Below are 16,648 nucleotides of genomic sequence, written 5' to 3' on the forward strand. Positions count from 1 at the left end.
AGGGGGGAAAGACCCTCTATTACAAAAATGAGAAACCCCACCTTTTTTAAAAAAAAAAAAAAAAAAAAAAAAAAAAAAAAAAGCCAGGCGTGGTGGTGGGCGCCTGTAGTCCCAGCTACTTGGGAGGCTGAGGCAGGAGAATGGTGTGAACCCGGAAGGCGGAGCTTGCAGTGAGCCGAGATCACGCCACTGTACTCCAGCCTGGGTGACACAGCGAGACTCCGTCTCAAAAAAACAAAACAAAACAAAACAAAACAAAAAACATCTATCCTACATCCACACTTATACCCACAAAAACTTATTATTGTTATTATTTTTTGAGACAGAGTTTCATTCTTTTCGCCCAGGCTGGAATGCAATGGCACAATCTCGGCTCACTGCAACCTTTGCCTCCCAGGTTCAAGCAATTCTTCTGCCTCAGCCTCTTCAATAGCTGGGATTACAGGCGCTTACCACCATGCCCGGCTAATTTTTGTATTTTTAGTAGAGATGGGATTTCACCATGTTGGCCAGGCTGGTCTCGAACTCCTGACCTCAGATGATCCACCCGCCCCGATCTCCCAAAGTGCTGGGATTACAGGCGTGAGCCACCGCGTCCGGCCAAAAAAATAATCAACAAGTGTGTGTGTGCTATATATTGGGCCCTACTGAACCACAAGTTATGTATAAATATAAATAGTTCATAAATCTCCATCTCTCCAGCTAGCATGCATCCTCAGCACACAGATCTCACACACAAGCACACCATTCCTTAACCACCCTTTGCCCCCAGCAGATATAACTAAGCCCCTGCACAGGCTCCCTCTCACAGTCTACACCTAATAGCACTCACAGTCCTCTTTAGTACTGCATCTCTGTTTCTCATAAAGACCACCCCCATCTTTTCTGCTTTTGCCCTCTTTACCATCTTTAAACATGCGGACCCCAGAGCGGTTCTTCCCCTGCTTTGAATCAGTTAGAGACATTAGCATGGTTGCAGGGAGCAGGGTGACGAAAGGTCTGTCTAGGGGCCAGGAAGAACGGCCCACATCAATTTGCAGGAATGCACAGCCACAGTTACCTGGGGACAAAAGGTTGAGAGAAGGTTAAGAGGGATGAGACATCTGAAGACAAAGGAATAGGGTGGAAGGAGGTCACTTCTCTACTTCACAGCTAGTTGAAAGCCAGAAAGGTTTATTGATATGTGGAGTCCCACAGGGAGCCAGTAACTGGAGTGGAATGAGACTCCAGTCCACTAAATACCAATGTCACACATTCACCATGTTCCTTCCAGCCAGAACCCTTCCCCTGATTAAAGAGACTTGTTGCTTCTCTGTCCTCTGGCCCTGGTAGAGAGCGCTAAATTCTGTCTCTTTTAATTCCTTGCTAGGGAGCCTGACATCTCTCTGTCCTGACGAAACAGACCAGTGGACTTGACAGTTCCAGATTCCAGAGAATTCTAAGGTCAATCTTCTCAATCCATAAACTCCTATTCAGCCTTCTTGGATTATCCTTGCACAGTTCATCTCTCCAGCATCCTCCTGACACTGACATTTACAGGTGTATGCAGGTTCTATTTGTTGTTATTTATTTTTATTTTTTGTGAGACAGGGTCTCACTGTTGCCCAGGCTGGAGTACAGTGGCATTATCCCAGCTCACTGCAGCCTCAACCTCCTGGGCTCAGATGATCCTTCTACCTCAGCTTCTCATGTAACTGGGACTACAGGTGTGCACGATCACACCTGGCTAATTTTTGAACTTTTAGTAGAGACGGCATTTTGCCATGTTGCCCAGGCTGATCTCAAACTCCTGGGTTCAAGGGATCCTCCCGCCTTGGCCTCCCAAAGTGTTGGGATTACAGGCATGAGCCATTGTGCCTGGCTGGGATTTATAATTACCTCAGTATCCTAAGGTTTTACCAAAACCACTAAGATCAAAGCATGGTAGTTATGTTGCATAATTTGAGGAGCACCATTCACATTGTATTCTACGTGAATAGAGCCCTTGGAGTTCTCCACACAGATCTGCTCCAAGGGCAAGGGCCACATTTCCGTTTGACACCCAGGTAAAACTTATTCCATAAAGGCTGCTCAGCCAGAATGAACTGAGACACGCTAGTGGAGTAGTTAGAGGGGACTATCATTCCTGTATTCTTCCTCAGAGGTTCCTAGGCCACAGAGAACTCACCCACATCAATGTAGCCAATGGGCACTGCCCTCTCCAGCTGTAGTTCTACTTTCAGTTGCCCACTCTTGTCCTGAGGACAGCTGAGCCAAGGTCTCCTTGGATTATCTGGGTTTAGCAAGTTCTCTACAGGATACCTGGGATCCTAAGTAAGAGAGGAGGAGAAAATCAGGAATCTCACTGAGCCCAAGGGAAAAAGGATGCCCACAAATGAGGGGTCCCTAAAACTCCAAACCGTCCCAGTCATCCTAACATGATAGACAAGGCACTAGATGGGAGGCCATAGGAATTCTGTTATCATGTGCCAAGTGGTTTACAGGTATCATTCTTCTCTATCTCATTTACCAGATGACCTCCTTTAATCTTCACAACAATTCTTAGGTGGTTACTATTATTACTTCCAAGTTAACAGATCAGTACTGAAGCTGAGAGGTTCAGAAACTTACTGAAGGCCATAGGCTCAATAACCAAGCAAAGCAGAATTCCCAGGTTTCTGAAAGCAGAGCTTTTTTTTTTTTTTTTTTTCCGAGACAAGAGTCTCACTCTGTCACCCAGGCTGGAGTGCAGTGACACAATCTCAGCTCAATGCAACCTCCGCCTCCCGAATTTAAGCAATTCTCTGCCTCAGCCACCTGAGTAGCTGGGATTACAGGTGCTCACCACCATGACTGGCTAATTTTTTGTGTTTTTAGTAGAGACGGGGTTTCACCATTTTGGCCAGGCTGTTCTTGAACTCCTGACCTCGTGATCCACCCACCACGGCCTCCCAAAGTGCTGGGATTATAGGTGTGAGCCACCGCGCCCAGCCAAAAGCAGAGCTTTTTTTTTTTTTTTTTTGAGACAGTCTCACTCTGTTGCCCAGGCTGGAGTGCAGCGGCGTGATCTCAGCTCACTGCAAGCTCCGCCTCCCGGGTTCATGCCATTCTCCTGCCTCAGTCTCCCCAGTAGCTGGGACTACAGGCGCCCGCCACCACACCTGGCTAATTTTTTTTGGTACTTTTAGTAGAGATGAGGTTTCACATGTTAGCCAGGATGATCTCAATCTCCTGACCTTGTGATCTGCCCGCCTAGGCCTCCGAAAGTGCTGGGATTACGGGTGTGAGACAGCGCGCCCGGCCTAAAAGCAGAGCTCTTAACCACCATGATACGCTATTTCATTTATAAGTTTTTTTTTTTTTTGAGATGGAATTTTGCTCTTGTTGCCTAGGCTGGAGTGCAATGGCGTGATCTCCACTCACTGCAACCTCTGCCTCCCGGGTTCAAGCAATTCTCCCGCTTCAGCCTCCCGAGTAGCTGCGATTACAGGCATGTACCACCACCCCTGGCTAATTTTGTATTTTTAGTAGAGATGGGGTTTCTCCATGTTGGTCAGGCTGGTCTCGAACTCCCGACCTCAGGTGATCTGCCCACCTCGGACTCCCAAAGTGCTGGGATTACAGGCGTGAGCCACCGAGCCCAGCCAAGATGTTTTCAAGGACATTTATTTATCTTTATAGTTATTCTGTGGGATAAGAAAGTCAAATATTTTTATTCTAAGTTTATAACTGATGCTTAGATATAAAGTGATTAATCAAAATCAATAATAATGATATTGAGATATAAATTATGAGTTCTAACCTAAAGTCAGATATTTTTTGGTTGACAGATCTTGAGTAAACTACTTTCTCTCTCTGGGTCTAAGTTTCTTTCCTTCTGTAATCCCAGCTACTTGGGGGCCAAGGCAGGAGAATCGCTTGAGACTGGGAGGCGGAAGTTGCAGTCAGCCGAGACTGGGCCACTGTATTCCAGCCTGGGCGACAGAGTGAGACCCTATATCAAACAAACAAACAAACAAACAAACAAACAAATTTCTTCTTTTTTTTTTTTTTTTTTAAGAGACAGGGTCTTGCCCAGGGTGGAGTATAGTGATACAATCATGGCTCGCTGCAGCCTCAAATCCCTGCAAAGATCACTTGAGTGATCCCCCTGCCTCTGCCTCCTAAGTGAGTAGCTGGGACTACAGGTGTATGCCACTGCACCTAGTTAATTTGTATTTTTAATTGAGACAGGGTCTTGCTCATTGCCCAGGGTACAGTGCAGTGGCACAATCGCAGCTCACTGTAGCCTTAACTTCCCAGGCTCAGGAACCTCCCACCTCAGTCTCCTGAGGAGGTGGGCTACAGGTGCATGCCACCACACCTGACTAACTTTTGTATTTTTTGTAGAGATGGGGCTTCACCATGTTTCCCAGGCTGGTCTTGAACTCCTGGGCTCAAGCAATCTGCTCACCTCAGCCTCCCAAAGTGCTGGGATTACAGCTGTGAGCCACCGCACCTGGCTATTTAAAATTTTTTTGTAGAGATGGGATCTTGTTACATTGCTCCAACCCCGACCTCAAGCTATCCTTCCACCTCAACCTCCCAAAGTGTTGGGATTACAGGTATGAGCCCTGTAATCTAAATGTGTTCATCCATAAGTGAAAGAGAGAGACCAGACTCATGGTTTTCAACCTTTTCTGTTTTAGCAATAAAACCCTTTTAACTGAAATCTTACACTGGTGTGTGTGTGTGTGCGCACACGCACATGTGCATATTTTTTTGATAAATAAAAGGAGAGCTCTGGTTAGAGCACAGGTAGGGAGGACTAAGGACATACTTGTCCCCTTCTCCCTTTCAACTTCCAGAAGTGGGTCTCTCTACAGAGTACAGCTGAAAACACAAAGTTTGAAACTAGCTAATGTTCTCTAGCATTTTATAAGGCTAAGAGTCTATGAAGCAGTCGGGCGTGGTGGCTCACGCCTGTAATCTCAGCACTCTGGGAGGCCAAGGCAGGAAGATCATGAGGTCAGGAGTTTGAGACCAGCCTGGCTAACATAGTGAAACCCTATCTCTACTAAAAACACAAAAATTAGCTGGGCATGGTGGCATGTGCCTATAGTCCCAGCTACTCAGGAGACTGAGGCAGGAGAATCACTTGAACTCAGGAGGCAGAGGTTGTGAAGAGCCAAGATCACACCACTGCAGTCCAGCCTGGGCAACAGAGCGAGATTCTGTCTGAAAAAAATAAAAAGTCTATGAAGCAAATTGTTTAGCCTGACCATGCAGGTAAGGAGGGTAAGTGTAATACTATTTTTCTTAGAATAGGGGTTAATATATTAGTTCCTAAAGATCCTCTAAGGGTCTTTTCTTTTTCTTTTTTTTTGATACAAGGTCTTGCTCTGTCACCCAGGCAGGAGTGCAGTGGCACAATCATGGCTCACTGTTAGCCTCAACCTCCTGGGCTCAAGTAATTCTCCCACCATAGCTTCCTGAGTAGCCGGGTCCACAGGCACATGCTCTCACACAGGGCTAATTTTTAATTTTTTGTGGAAATGGGATCTCCCTGTGTTGCTCAGGCTGGTCTTGAAGTCTTGGGCTCAAGAGATCCTCCTGCCTTACGTTCCCAAAGTGCTGGAATTACAGGCATGAGTCCCATGCCTGGTCTAAGGATCTCCCTGAAACGTGTGGGGATGTTTTTGACTGTCACAATGACTAAGACGCCTGGGGGCCAGGGATGCTAAATATCTCATCATGCAAAAGATATTGCTACAAAATACAGACTTATGGCCCCAAATGCCAATGGCACCCCTTGAGAAAGACCAGGATAACAGAAGAGGAAGAGGGCGAGTAGGAGTAAATAGAGCAGTGACAGGAGAGGAAAGGGTGGGAAGTCCCTAAGAATCACCACATCAGATCAGGCCTGGTCTCAGGGCCTAGAATCTAGCCCTAATTGGGATATTGTAGAACTTTCAGGAAGGAGGCTGAGATCACACTTGATGGTGGTGGTGATATCCTCACAAGTCTGGGATTACCTCAAGTGCCCTGCCCTGTTCTCAATGATAGAATGATCGAACTCCCCTTCTGAGGATCCTGGTGCAGTTTCTGGTCTTACAGCTTTGCCAGAGCCCTTCAAACTGGCTGGAATCCTGAGGGTGCTGCTTTGTGTACTTTCAACTTCTGAGAATACTTCTTTTGCGCTTCCTGCACTTCTGTGGGAACAACCTGAGGGCAAGAGCTGTTTCTTCTCTTAGACTCTGAACTCACAATGTCTCTTCTGTTAGATTGGGAGTTTCCTGAAAGTGGAGCCAAGACTCCTGTTTTTTCACTCCTTTCAGTTATCAAGAAAACAAATCATGCCTGCTGATTAATATACCTGAGAAGAAAATGATACCACATGGCTGATCTTCACAGGAGCCATGGTGGCCCAGCAGCTGTTTCAAGTACAAGGCAAAAATGCTTCCTCCCAAGATTTCTTCTGTCACTACTTTGGCACTGACTATGTGTTAGCTTCCAGAAAAGCAAGAATCCTCATATCACTCCTGAAAAAGAGAACAGAAGAAAAACAAACTAGCCGTGCCTGTGATAACAGGAGTTATTTGCAGCAGTCAGTTCATTTCTTTATTTTTTTTTTTTTGGGACAGAGTCTCACTCTGTCACCCAGGCTGGAGTGCAGTGGTGCGATCTTGGCTCACTGCAAGTGTTGCCTCCCAGGTTTATGCCATTCTCCTGCCCCAGCCTCTCAAGTAGCCAGGATTACAGGCACATGCCACCACGCCCGGCTAATTTTTTATACTTTAAGTAGAGACGGAGTTTCACTGTGTTAGCCAGGATGGTCTCGATTTCCTGACCTCGTGATCCACCAGCCTCGGCCTCCCGAAGTGTTGGGATTACAGGTGTGAGCCACTGCACCCGGCCGAGTTAGTCCATGACCAACATGGGCCTGGTGGGAGTGGTGGCAGGGAGTAGGTTTGGATCAGCTGATGAGGCTCCAAAAAACACAAAATAACTCGAATGCAACCAGAAGGCAACACAGCAGCAAGTGCAAAATAATATATTAAGATGTTAATGTTGGATTTGTATACACGTGAGCTCTCAAGGGCATGAATTGTGCCTTAAATTATACACCTTTATATCACTAGAGCCTAGTACATGGTAAGGATAGGCAACAAATGTTCAACAAAATATATGACACAACTTTTTTTCTTCTTCTCCTAAAATGAATCTTCCTACATTTAGCTTTTCATGAAGTTATTCCTCTACTAGACATCTTCAAAGACTTGCTGATTTATGCAAAACCCTTGGTAAGCTGGGTGTGGTGACATGTGCCTGTATTCCTAACTACTCAGGAGACTGAGGCAGGAAGATCACTTGAGCCCAGGAGTTGGAGGCTGCAGTGAGCCATGATGGTGCCACTGTATTCCAGCCTGGGTGACAGACTGAGACCCTAACTCTAAAAAAAAAAGTTCACATGGGTATTTGTACTTCGTGTTTTGCTAAACATTTTAGGTAAACTTTTAAATATATGCAAAAACACACATATTAGTATAATGAACTCATGCATCCATCACCTTGCTTCAACAATTCCTTGCTGAGAGGAGTTTTAAAGTTGCCTGAATGTCTTTAGGTGGAATATCTTCAAATATTTAACCCTGTCTATTTTATTCATGTTTATTACCCATCTGGCTCCTGAAAATATGAGTCCATGACTCTTGATATACTCCTGGCCATAATGGTCTTTTTGCTTACCCTCCCCACCAAAAGTTTTTTTCCCTTTTCTCCAAGATTTTGCTCATGCCATTGCCTATGATTGGAATGTTCTTTCTCTTTCCCATTTACCAAATCTAATGCATCTTTGGTGCTCAAATGTCACCTCTCCTCTGCTGAAACACCTTAAGGTGACAGCTCCATCCTGTCAATCCTCACTTAGCCTTTAACAGAGTGCCTCATATTACAATTATATGGGATATGTCTTCTTTGTCCCTTGACAAATTGTAAGCTCTTGGGGGACAGGTTTCATGTCTGATTCATTTCTGTGTACCCAATGTAAAAGGGAGAATATAGTTCCTGATTTGCAAATGTCTGTTGAATGAATGACCATAAAAATTGTGCTCCAAAGGGCTCACAGTCATAAAGGATTCAAAGTGGGGTAGATTGTAGCAATAGCAGTAACAAACTTTTAGTGAATGCCATTCAAACATCAAGCACTCCTCACAGGCCACAGCCAATATGGGGCTAAGGCTTCAAAGACAGAAGAATGAAAAATGAGTCCTGAGTCTCCTCTCTAGGGCTCAGATTAATTAAAGCTCACTATTCCCACTACGGGAACTCACTGGGCACACAAATATCTTTCCTTCTTTCTGCTAGATTTTGGAGATATAAAAATAATAAAAATAAGTAAGATATAGCCTCTGTTTTGAAGAAACTCACAGTATATTTTTGTGATTTGATGCAAAAAACTCCACCATCTCTCATCGTCAATGAACACTCAGGCCAGGCATGGTGGCTCACGCCTGTAATCCCCGCACATTGAGAAGCTGAGGACGGTGGATATCTTAAGCCCAGGAGTTCAAGATCAGCCTGGACAACATGGCGAAATCCCATCTCTACAAAAAAAAAAAAAAATTAGCCAGATATGGTGGCGTGTGCCTGGAGCCCAAGCTACTCAGGAGACCGAGGCAGGAGGATTGCTTGAGCTTGGGAGGCAGAGGTTACAGTGAGCTGAGATCGCACCATCACACTCCAGCCTAGGAGACAGTGAAACCCTATCTCAAAAATAAATAAATACATAAATAAATAAACACTCTTGGTTTGGCAATTCCAACAATCAAACTGCTTGCAGTTCTCACAAGATTAAGTTCTTTGAGAACTCCTTCCCTTACAAAAACTGTTGCTGCCATTTTTGGTAATTACTTGTTTACCCTGTGTGCCTCCTTACTAAGTAGTAAGCTCTTTGAGGATGTGGATTTTTGTCATGTTCATGATCTCCCACACTTCAGAGCAGCATCATGATTCTGTCAGAAGCAATAAAGTAATAAATGATGCTCAGGAAATTGGTTGACAATGAGAAGAAAAACAAAAGTAGATCCCTACCTCACAACATATTTAAAAAATTATACCTAGGCTGGGCATGGTGGCTCACACCTGTAATCCCAGCATTTTGGGAGGTCGAGGTGGGTGGATCACTTGAGGTCAGGAGTTTGACACCAGCCTGGCCAACACGGTGAAACCCTATTTCTACTCAAAATACAAAAATTAGCTGGGTGTGGTGGCACATGCCTGTAATCCCAGCTACTAGGGAGGCTGAAGCAGGAGAATTGCTTGAACCTGGGAGGCAAAGGTTGTAGTGAGCCAAGATCACCCCTCTGCATTCCAGCGTGGGTGACAAAGTGAGATTCTGTCTCAAAAAATGAAATAAAATAAAACAAAATAAAATAAAGACAAATAATTATACCTAAAAGGCTGGGTACAGTGGCTCACACCTGTAATCTCATCACTTTGGGAGGCAGAGGCTCAGGAGGATTGCTTGAACCCAGGAGTTCAAGACCAGCAACATAGTGGGACCCGATCTCTATAAAATATTTAAAATATTAGCCAGGTGTGGTGGCACATGCCTATAGTCCCAGGTACTCAGAAGGCTGAGGTGGGAGAATTGCTTGAGCCTGGGAGATGGAGGCTACAGTGAGCAGTTATCACGCCACTGCAGTCCACCTGGGTGACAGAGCCAGACCCTGTATCACTCAGGTTGGGCACAGTGGTTCACACCTGTAATCCCAGCACTTTGGGAGGCTGAGGCAGGTGGATCACTTGAGGTCAGGAGTTCGAGACCATGGCCAATATGGCGAAACCCCGTGTCTACTAAAAATACAAAAATTATCCGGGCGTGGTGGCGTGTCCGTAGTCCCAGTTACTCGGGAGACTGAGACACGAGAATCATCTGAACCCAGGAGGCGGAGGCTGCAGGGAGCCCAGATTGAACCACTGCATTCCAGCCTTGGTAACAGAGCAAGACACCGTCTCAAAGAAAAAAAAAGCACTTGGATTAAAAAACAAAATGAAACACAATACAATACTGTATAGTCATGGCTACGTATAATTTTTAAAAATGGATTGGGAGAACACAAGCTAATTCTAATCCATAATAGTTGCTTCTGGAGAAGATGAGAGGGTAATGGGCTTGAGAGTAGAAAAAACAGGTAAGTTTAACTTTTATTGTATTACCTAGCTTTTAAAAAATGAGTAAGCAAATAAATCATAAGGCCAATAGTCAATTTAGGGTGATGGGTGTACGGTGTTTATAACATTCTCCGTATTAAGTTTCACAAAATGAAAATAATTATTTTTATTTTAAGTACATGAGATGCCTGTAGATGATGTAAATAATTCTCTGTAATTTTCTGTTGGTCCCAATATAAAGCTGACTTTTCTAGACGTTCTGTGGACTCACAAGCCATCCTAGTTCCATTCACCAGACAGATCCAGGCGGACGCCCAGAGGCGTGTGCACTGGGGCTACAGGCTTGCAAGGTATCGAGTTCACATGCTGCTGAAAAATCAGTTACGAAGGCATATGTAGGGGTGGGGCAGTATGGTGTACAAAAACGAGGGTACGGCAGAAGCGGGGGCCGCAGGATGTGGGTTAGAAAGGTGTGCAGGAATGTATGAATTGGCATGACAGCCTAACTAAGACGCGGAATGTAGGGGCCGTGGAGGTCCCGCAAGGCTCTTCAGCTCTCAGTTTCTGGAGCTCAAGCCGTACCTCTGCTTTTACTGTTCATCGGGAACAGGCTGCTCTGTTCATTTCCTTGATGGCCACCCCTCCTCCCTCTCGGCCACTCCCCTCCCCATCAACAAATCCCAAAGCCCCTCACCCGGGACCGTGGACCTCGCGGAGCCACCGTTGCCTCAGATCGTGGACCACCAACCTATTCTCCCGCCAATTCGGCCCTCTAACCTTCGCCTTCTGACCCCGAGAGCTACTCTTCCGCTTTCCGTAGCACAGGAATGCGTTCTGGGCCTCAAGAAGCTGCTGTTTTTGAAAATGACTCCTACCGAGGCAAGACGGCAGGTGCTGCAGCCAGGAAAATACATTTGCGTGTGTTTTAATGTTTATTTTCACTCACTACAACTCTTTCTCGTGGAGGGAGCGGAATTTAAACTTCCGGGTCAGCCTCAGTGCAGTTTGGGAAACGTAGTTCCTAGTCCCCACGTCTCGCTCCTTGGAGGCCACACTGAGGGAGCGTCGCGAAAGTTGCCCGTTTAGGAACTCTCCCATTTGGCTCTGCAAAGGGAAGAATTGGTTAAATAGTTCCACTGAAAATAATGCGATTCAAATTTCTCATTTTCCAAGAACGCTCCCTTCCTGAAGCTTGGAAGGGCACGGGACTCCTCTCTCCTTGATCCTGAAACGTGCATCAGGTAGATAACCTCCTGATGCCTGACAGTCTCCGCCTGTTTTGATGCCCCGCCCCCTCTGCTGGAGTCCGAGCCGCCGATTGGCTAGGAGCACTTGAACGGCGGAAGCAGCTGGCTCGCGCGGGGACTGCGGTGAGGGGGCGAGCCGGGAAGATGGCGGCGGTGGTGGAGGTGGAGGTTGGAGGTGGTGCTGCTGGGGAACGGGAGCTGGATGAGGTAAGCGGAGTTGAGAGACGAGGAGAGACTCAGCCTGAGACTGAGAGGAGGGGCAGTGAGGTATCGGGAGGTGGGGGTCTTAGGAGAGACGGGAAAGATCCTGAGAGGGAAGGAGCTGACTAGGGGGCGGGTGCGTGGAGAGGGAAGTCAGAGGCACTCCTGACTTGGGGACTCCGAGGCGGCCTTGGGAGTAGAAGACTTGCATTAGCTTCAAGGTTGGAGATGGAGGACAGAGAGAGAGGTCGGAGGAGTGGGGGTGTTAAGATTTTGTGATTACTAGCTGGGGGTCTTAGGGTAGGACCGAAGGGCTAAGAGGTAGTTTGAGTTGGAGAGGCGTGAATTTCTTCAAGGGCTTCCTCTGTGGGAGAGGACTCTGTCTAAGCCTAGGATGGGGGTTGGGGACACAGACCTGGAAAGAGTGCTAATCCACTAGTAGTATAGCTTTGAGTTATCTTAAAGTTGGATATGTTTTGTTTATCCTTACATTCTAAGACTTTGTATCTAATGTACGCTCAGTAAAGTTTTCGTCAACGAATGAAGGAACAAGTGGATGAATAAATGATTGTATGCCGGAGTTCATACATTTATTCACTTAATAAACATTATGACTTTTGCTCCGGATCCTGGGCCAGGTGCTAGGGAGACAAGGGGCTCCTCTGTTGAAGAGCCCACAATCTAGTGGTGGGAGACAGACAAGAATAGTCATTGCATTAAAGATATAATGGTGGCACTGAGAAGTGTGTAACAGTTCAGCTTGGGATAGGGAAGGCTTCCCGGAGTTGCTGAGTTTTAAACGATAAATAAGTGTCCCTCTTTCTCCCTCTAGACTTATGAGTTCCTTGAAGGTGAGCTCCTTGAGATTGTATGTTCCCTTTACCTATCTAATAGGCATTTAAAGACTGGGATATTAAATTACCAGCGGTCCTTGAAGGAATCACTAGGAGAAAGGAGATGTTGAGTGTGAAAGGAGTGAAGGGACAGGGCAGAGAAGCAGAGAGAGAGGTGAAAAAGGAAAATGAAAAGATTTTGAAGCCAGAGGCATTGAGATCTAGTGGTGTTTGTGATCCTGCACATGCCAGCATACGGACAGAGACATCACAGGAGTAGGAGGAAGGGGATTGGTTGTCAGAGATAGAACCAGGGAGATCTCTGAGGGATCAGAATCTTAGCGGCCCCTTGCTGTGTGTTGGGTGTGGGAAGAGTGGGGAGGATTGGGGATGATTGAAGATGAGGTTCAGAGAAAGGGAGAAGTGGACTTGGGAAGCACTAAGACTTGTCTGGTAGTGGGATGAGTTGGAGGAGTTGGGTTACCTGATTGAGATCATTAAGATGGGAGGAAGGGACTGAGAAATTGGCAGGTGATCACAGCAGGGGAATTTTTAAAGAAGTGTTGTAGTCTTCTGCCTCCCAATCACTAGAGACTATAGGTGTTTGGATATCGGTTGGTTGGTTAGGTGAAGTGGTTGTGGAAATGACCTCTAAGACCCCTTCTGGCTTTTACATTTCTATGATTACAGTTGGCTGTGGTTCAATGAGATATATTTGAAGACACTTTGGAAAGGGTAGATACTGCATTGAAGTTCTTATTTATGGTTTGTTAGTCATGGGCTCTCCCTTGAGACAATTATGTATATCTCAAAGCTTTAGTTGTGTATGTCAGGGTTCATTGAGATAAAGAGCAGTTTTGGCAGGGGAGAAAATAACATTTTCTTTCTTTTCTTTTCTTTTCATTTGAGATGGAGTTTTGCTCTTGTTGCCCAGGCTGGAGTGCAGTGGTGCAATCTTGGCTCACCACAACCTCTGCCTTCTGGGTTCAAACGATTCTCCTGCCTCAGCCTCCTCAGTAGCTGGAATTACAGGCATGCACCACCATGCCCGGCTAATTTTTTGTATTTTTAGTAGAGACAGGGTTTTTCCATGTTGGTCAGGCTGGCCTTGAACTCCCAACCTCAGGTGATCCGCCCACCTCGGCCTCCCAGATGTGCTCAGATTACGGGTGTGAGCCACTGTGTCAGTCTACTCCTGGAGCTAGTGATTTCCTCCTCAAAGGGGAGGCTAACCAACCTCTGAAAGGAATTAGATGCACCCTTTGGGCACAGAAAGCTAACTTGGGAATTAAGGTAGAAAAGCACTTCAATACCCAATAGGGCCAGCCAGGGCATTGCCTGGCTAGTGACTGTGAATCTGGATGTGTCCACTCCCAAGTCCTATTTATTTACCAAAATGATATGAAATCATGCAGATTCAGTGAGGAGTTTCTAGCTCAAGCCAGAGTTCAAAGCAGGTATCCCAGCCTGCAGCTAACTTGAGGTATTAATATTATTGCCTCAGGTGAATAATTTCTCTCTCTTTGGCCCTGTTTTACTCTTGTTAAAAGAGGAGATTGGACTAGGTTGGTGTTTTTTTTTTTTTTTTTTTGAGACGGAGTCTTGCTCTGTCGCCCAGGCTGGAGTGCGGTGGCCGGATCTCAGCTCACTGCAAGCTCCGCCTCCCGGGTTTACACCATTCTCCTGCCTCAGCCTCCCGAGTAGCTGGGACTACAGGCGCCCGCTACCTCGCCCGGCTAGTTTTTTTGTATTTTTTAGTAGGGACGGGGTTTCACCGTATTAGCCAGGATGGTCTCTATCTCCTGATCCACCCGTCTCGGCCTCCCAAAGTGCTGGGATTACAGGCGTGAGCCCCCGCACCCGGCCTAGATTGGTGGTTTTTAAACCTTTATTTAGTCATTAATCCTTTTATTCAAACAAAATCTCACTCTGAAGCCTTGTGGTCCTTGAATGGATTCAACAGAACCCCTAAGGTGCTTGAAGCCACCCTTTGAAAACCAAGGATTTTTCTGTTATAGTCCACTGATTGGGTAACCCCACTTTTTAAATTTTAAAAAAAATTTTTTTATTTTTTTGAGATGGAGTCTTGCTCTGTTGCCCAGGTTGGAGTGCGGTGGCGCGATCTCGGCTCACTGCAAGCTCCGCCTCCCGGGTTTACGCCATTCTCCTGCCTTAGCCTTCCCAGCAGCTGGGACTACAGGTGCCCGCCACCACGCCCAGCTAATTTTTTGTATTTTTAGTAGAGACGGGGTTTCACCGTGTTAGCCAGGATGGTCTCGATCTCCTGACCTCGTGATTCACCCACCTCGGCCTCCCAAAGTGCTGAGATTACAGGTGTGAGCCCCCGTGCCCAGCCTGGGTGACCCCACTTTATGTTCCTTCAGCCTACTTGTACTTTGCCTAGGCCAGCCCCACCAAGCATTATAAAATTGTCTGCCTTCCCCACTAGACTGTAAGCTTCGTGAGAGAGCAGAGTCCAAGTGTATCTTGCTCACCATTGTATTCTCTTCACTCAGTATGTTCCTGGCATACAGTAGGCACCCAATAAGTATTTGATAATCATTATTTTTGATTAGTAGTATGATAGCTACCATTTAGTGGATGTTTGTGATATGCCAGCTCTTCTGCCTAATGGTATATGCTTTTTTATTAAATGTTTATGACATCCCCATGAGAATTGAATTATTGGATGAAATCGTCTCTAGCTCTTTCTGGCTGTAGCACTCTATGTACTGTTTCTAATTACTGCCAGGCTTTGTTGGTGCTGTCCAGTCTGCCTAGAATGCCTTTCTTTTCCCTTATTGCCTTTTGAAATTCCACCTGCCCCTTAAAGTTCTAGCTCCCTTGGCTTCTTGGACTATTCTGATCTACACTAATACCTTTTCCCCTTGCCTTTTATTGTTTTCTCTGTTTAAGTTTGTTCCCTCATTTCTCAACTTAGTCCTCAAACTTCTGAAACATTTGTGTGCCAGGCACTTTGGTGTGCCTGATAATACCAAGATGGATAAAGTGTGATAATTGCCCTCAGAGAGTTCACAGACTGGTATGAGTAGAGAAAGAGTGATAAGTACATGCAAAATATGTCACAGATACTGTGATAGTGAGGGGGGTGCGGTAGGTACATCAAGGAGGAAGTGGCAGTCAGTGTTACATCTCCTTTTCCCAGATAAGTTGGTAAACCCCCAGCGGGCAGACTGTGGAAGTTCCCATCCCTTGCTTCTTCAAGCAGTAATCACTGGGTTTTTGTTTGTTCTTTCACCTGTGGTTCTCTCCCTATAGACATTTAGTAAATATACCTTGTTGCCAGGGATTTTCTTCTCTAGAGATTTTTGGTCCAAGCCAATATCTTACTGAGGGATCAAGGAATATGTGATTGAAGTTTAGTCTGGATATCTGACTACCTCTGGATTTTTTTAGGCATGTAAAGTGAGTGGTGGCAAGTGTAGTGGGGAAAAAGCCATAAAGTAGTAAACAGTGGACTCATATTCTAGACTAGGAATAGCAGATTTGTTTTATCTCAGTGACAGCACCTGATCATAGATACTTAGAAGCCTGTGTTGAGAAGGGTTCTGAAGCCAGGGCTTAGCAGAAAAGAGTGCTGAGGGTGAAATAATACAGATTACTTATTCTGTGCCTAGTCCTGTGCCAAGTGTTTTAAATGCATTCTTTTTTTTTTTAGACAGTCTCACTCTGTCACTCAGGCTGGAGTGCAGTAGAGTGATCTTTGCTCACTGCAACCTCGGCCTCCCAGGCTCAAGTGATTCTCCCACCTCAGCCTGCCAAGTAGCTAGGACCACAGGTGTGCACCACCATGCCTGGCTAACTTTTTGTAGCGACAGGGTTTCACCATGTTGCTCAGACTGGTCTCAAACTCCCGTACTCAAGCAATTTGCCCGCCTCGGCCTCCCAAAGTGTTGGGATTACAGGCATGAGCCACTGCACCCAGCCCTTAGATTCATGATCTAATTTAATACCATAACCTTATAAGATATGTACTATTATTACTATCTCATTCTATAGATGTGGAAGCTGAGGCATAGAGAATTTAAGTAACTTGCCCAATGTTATACAGCCAGGTAGGTGACAGAACTGGGGTTCAAATCCAAGACTACTTCAGTGCTTGTGCTGTTAACCACGACGGGCAATATGAGTACTCTATACTGCCCATCCTGTTCTACGCTAGACATTTCCTTTTTTTTTTTTTTTTTTTTTTTTTTTTTTTTTTTTTTGTGG

The 16,648-nt window shown here is 45.7% G+C and overlaps 2 protein-coding genes across 4 annotated transcripts in view; one reads left to right on the forward strand and one right to left on the reverse strand.

Annotated features, from left to right (window-relative positions):
- LOC112606808 (short transient receptor potential channel 2-like) overlaps positions 1–11,118 on the reverse strand; it is a 27,517-nt gene extending 16,399 nt beyond the window's left edge. The window contains exons 1-4 of the mRNA XM_025357709.1: positions 10,829–11,118; positions 6,335–6,500; positions 2,168–2,309; positions 905–1,060 (exon numbers count right to left, since the gene is read on the reverse strand). Of these exons, the coding sequence (XP_025213494.1) occupies positions 905–1,060; positions 2,168–2,309; positions 6,335–6,379 (343 nt within the window). The 5' untranslated portion in view covers positions 6,380–6,500; positions 10,829–11,118. The remainder of the gene's footprint in view (positions 1–904; positions 1,061–2,167; positions 2,310–6,334; positions 6,501–10,828) is intronic.
- A 46-nt stretch (positions 11,119–11,164) lies between these two features.
- Positions 11,165–16,648, forward strand: part of RNF121 (ring finger protein 121) — a 69,210-nt gene continuing 63,726 nt past the window's right edge. For 2 of the 3 annotated variants that reach the window (XM_025356905.1, XM_025356906.1), the window contains exon 1: positions 11,188–11,588. In XM_025356905.1, the coding sequence (XP_025212690.1) occupies positions 11,584–11,588 (5 nt within the window). In that variant the 5' untranslated portion in view covers positions 11,188–11,583. Of the gene's footprint in view, positions 11,589–16,648 lie in introns of all 3 variants that reach the window. The other variant, XM_025356904.1, reaches the window with a different exon arrangement.

This window comes from Theropithecus gelada, chromosome 14 (genome assembly GCF_003255815.1).
Source record: "Theropithecus gelada isolate Dixy chromosome 14, Tgel_1.0, whole genome shotgun sequence".
Lineage (NCBI taxonomy): Eukaryota > Metazoa > Chordata > Mammalia > Primates > Cercopithecidae > Theropithecus > Theropithecus gelada.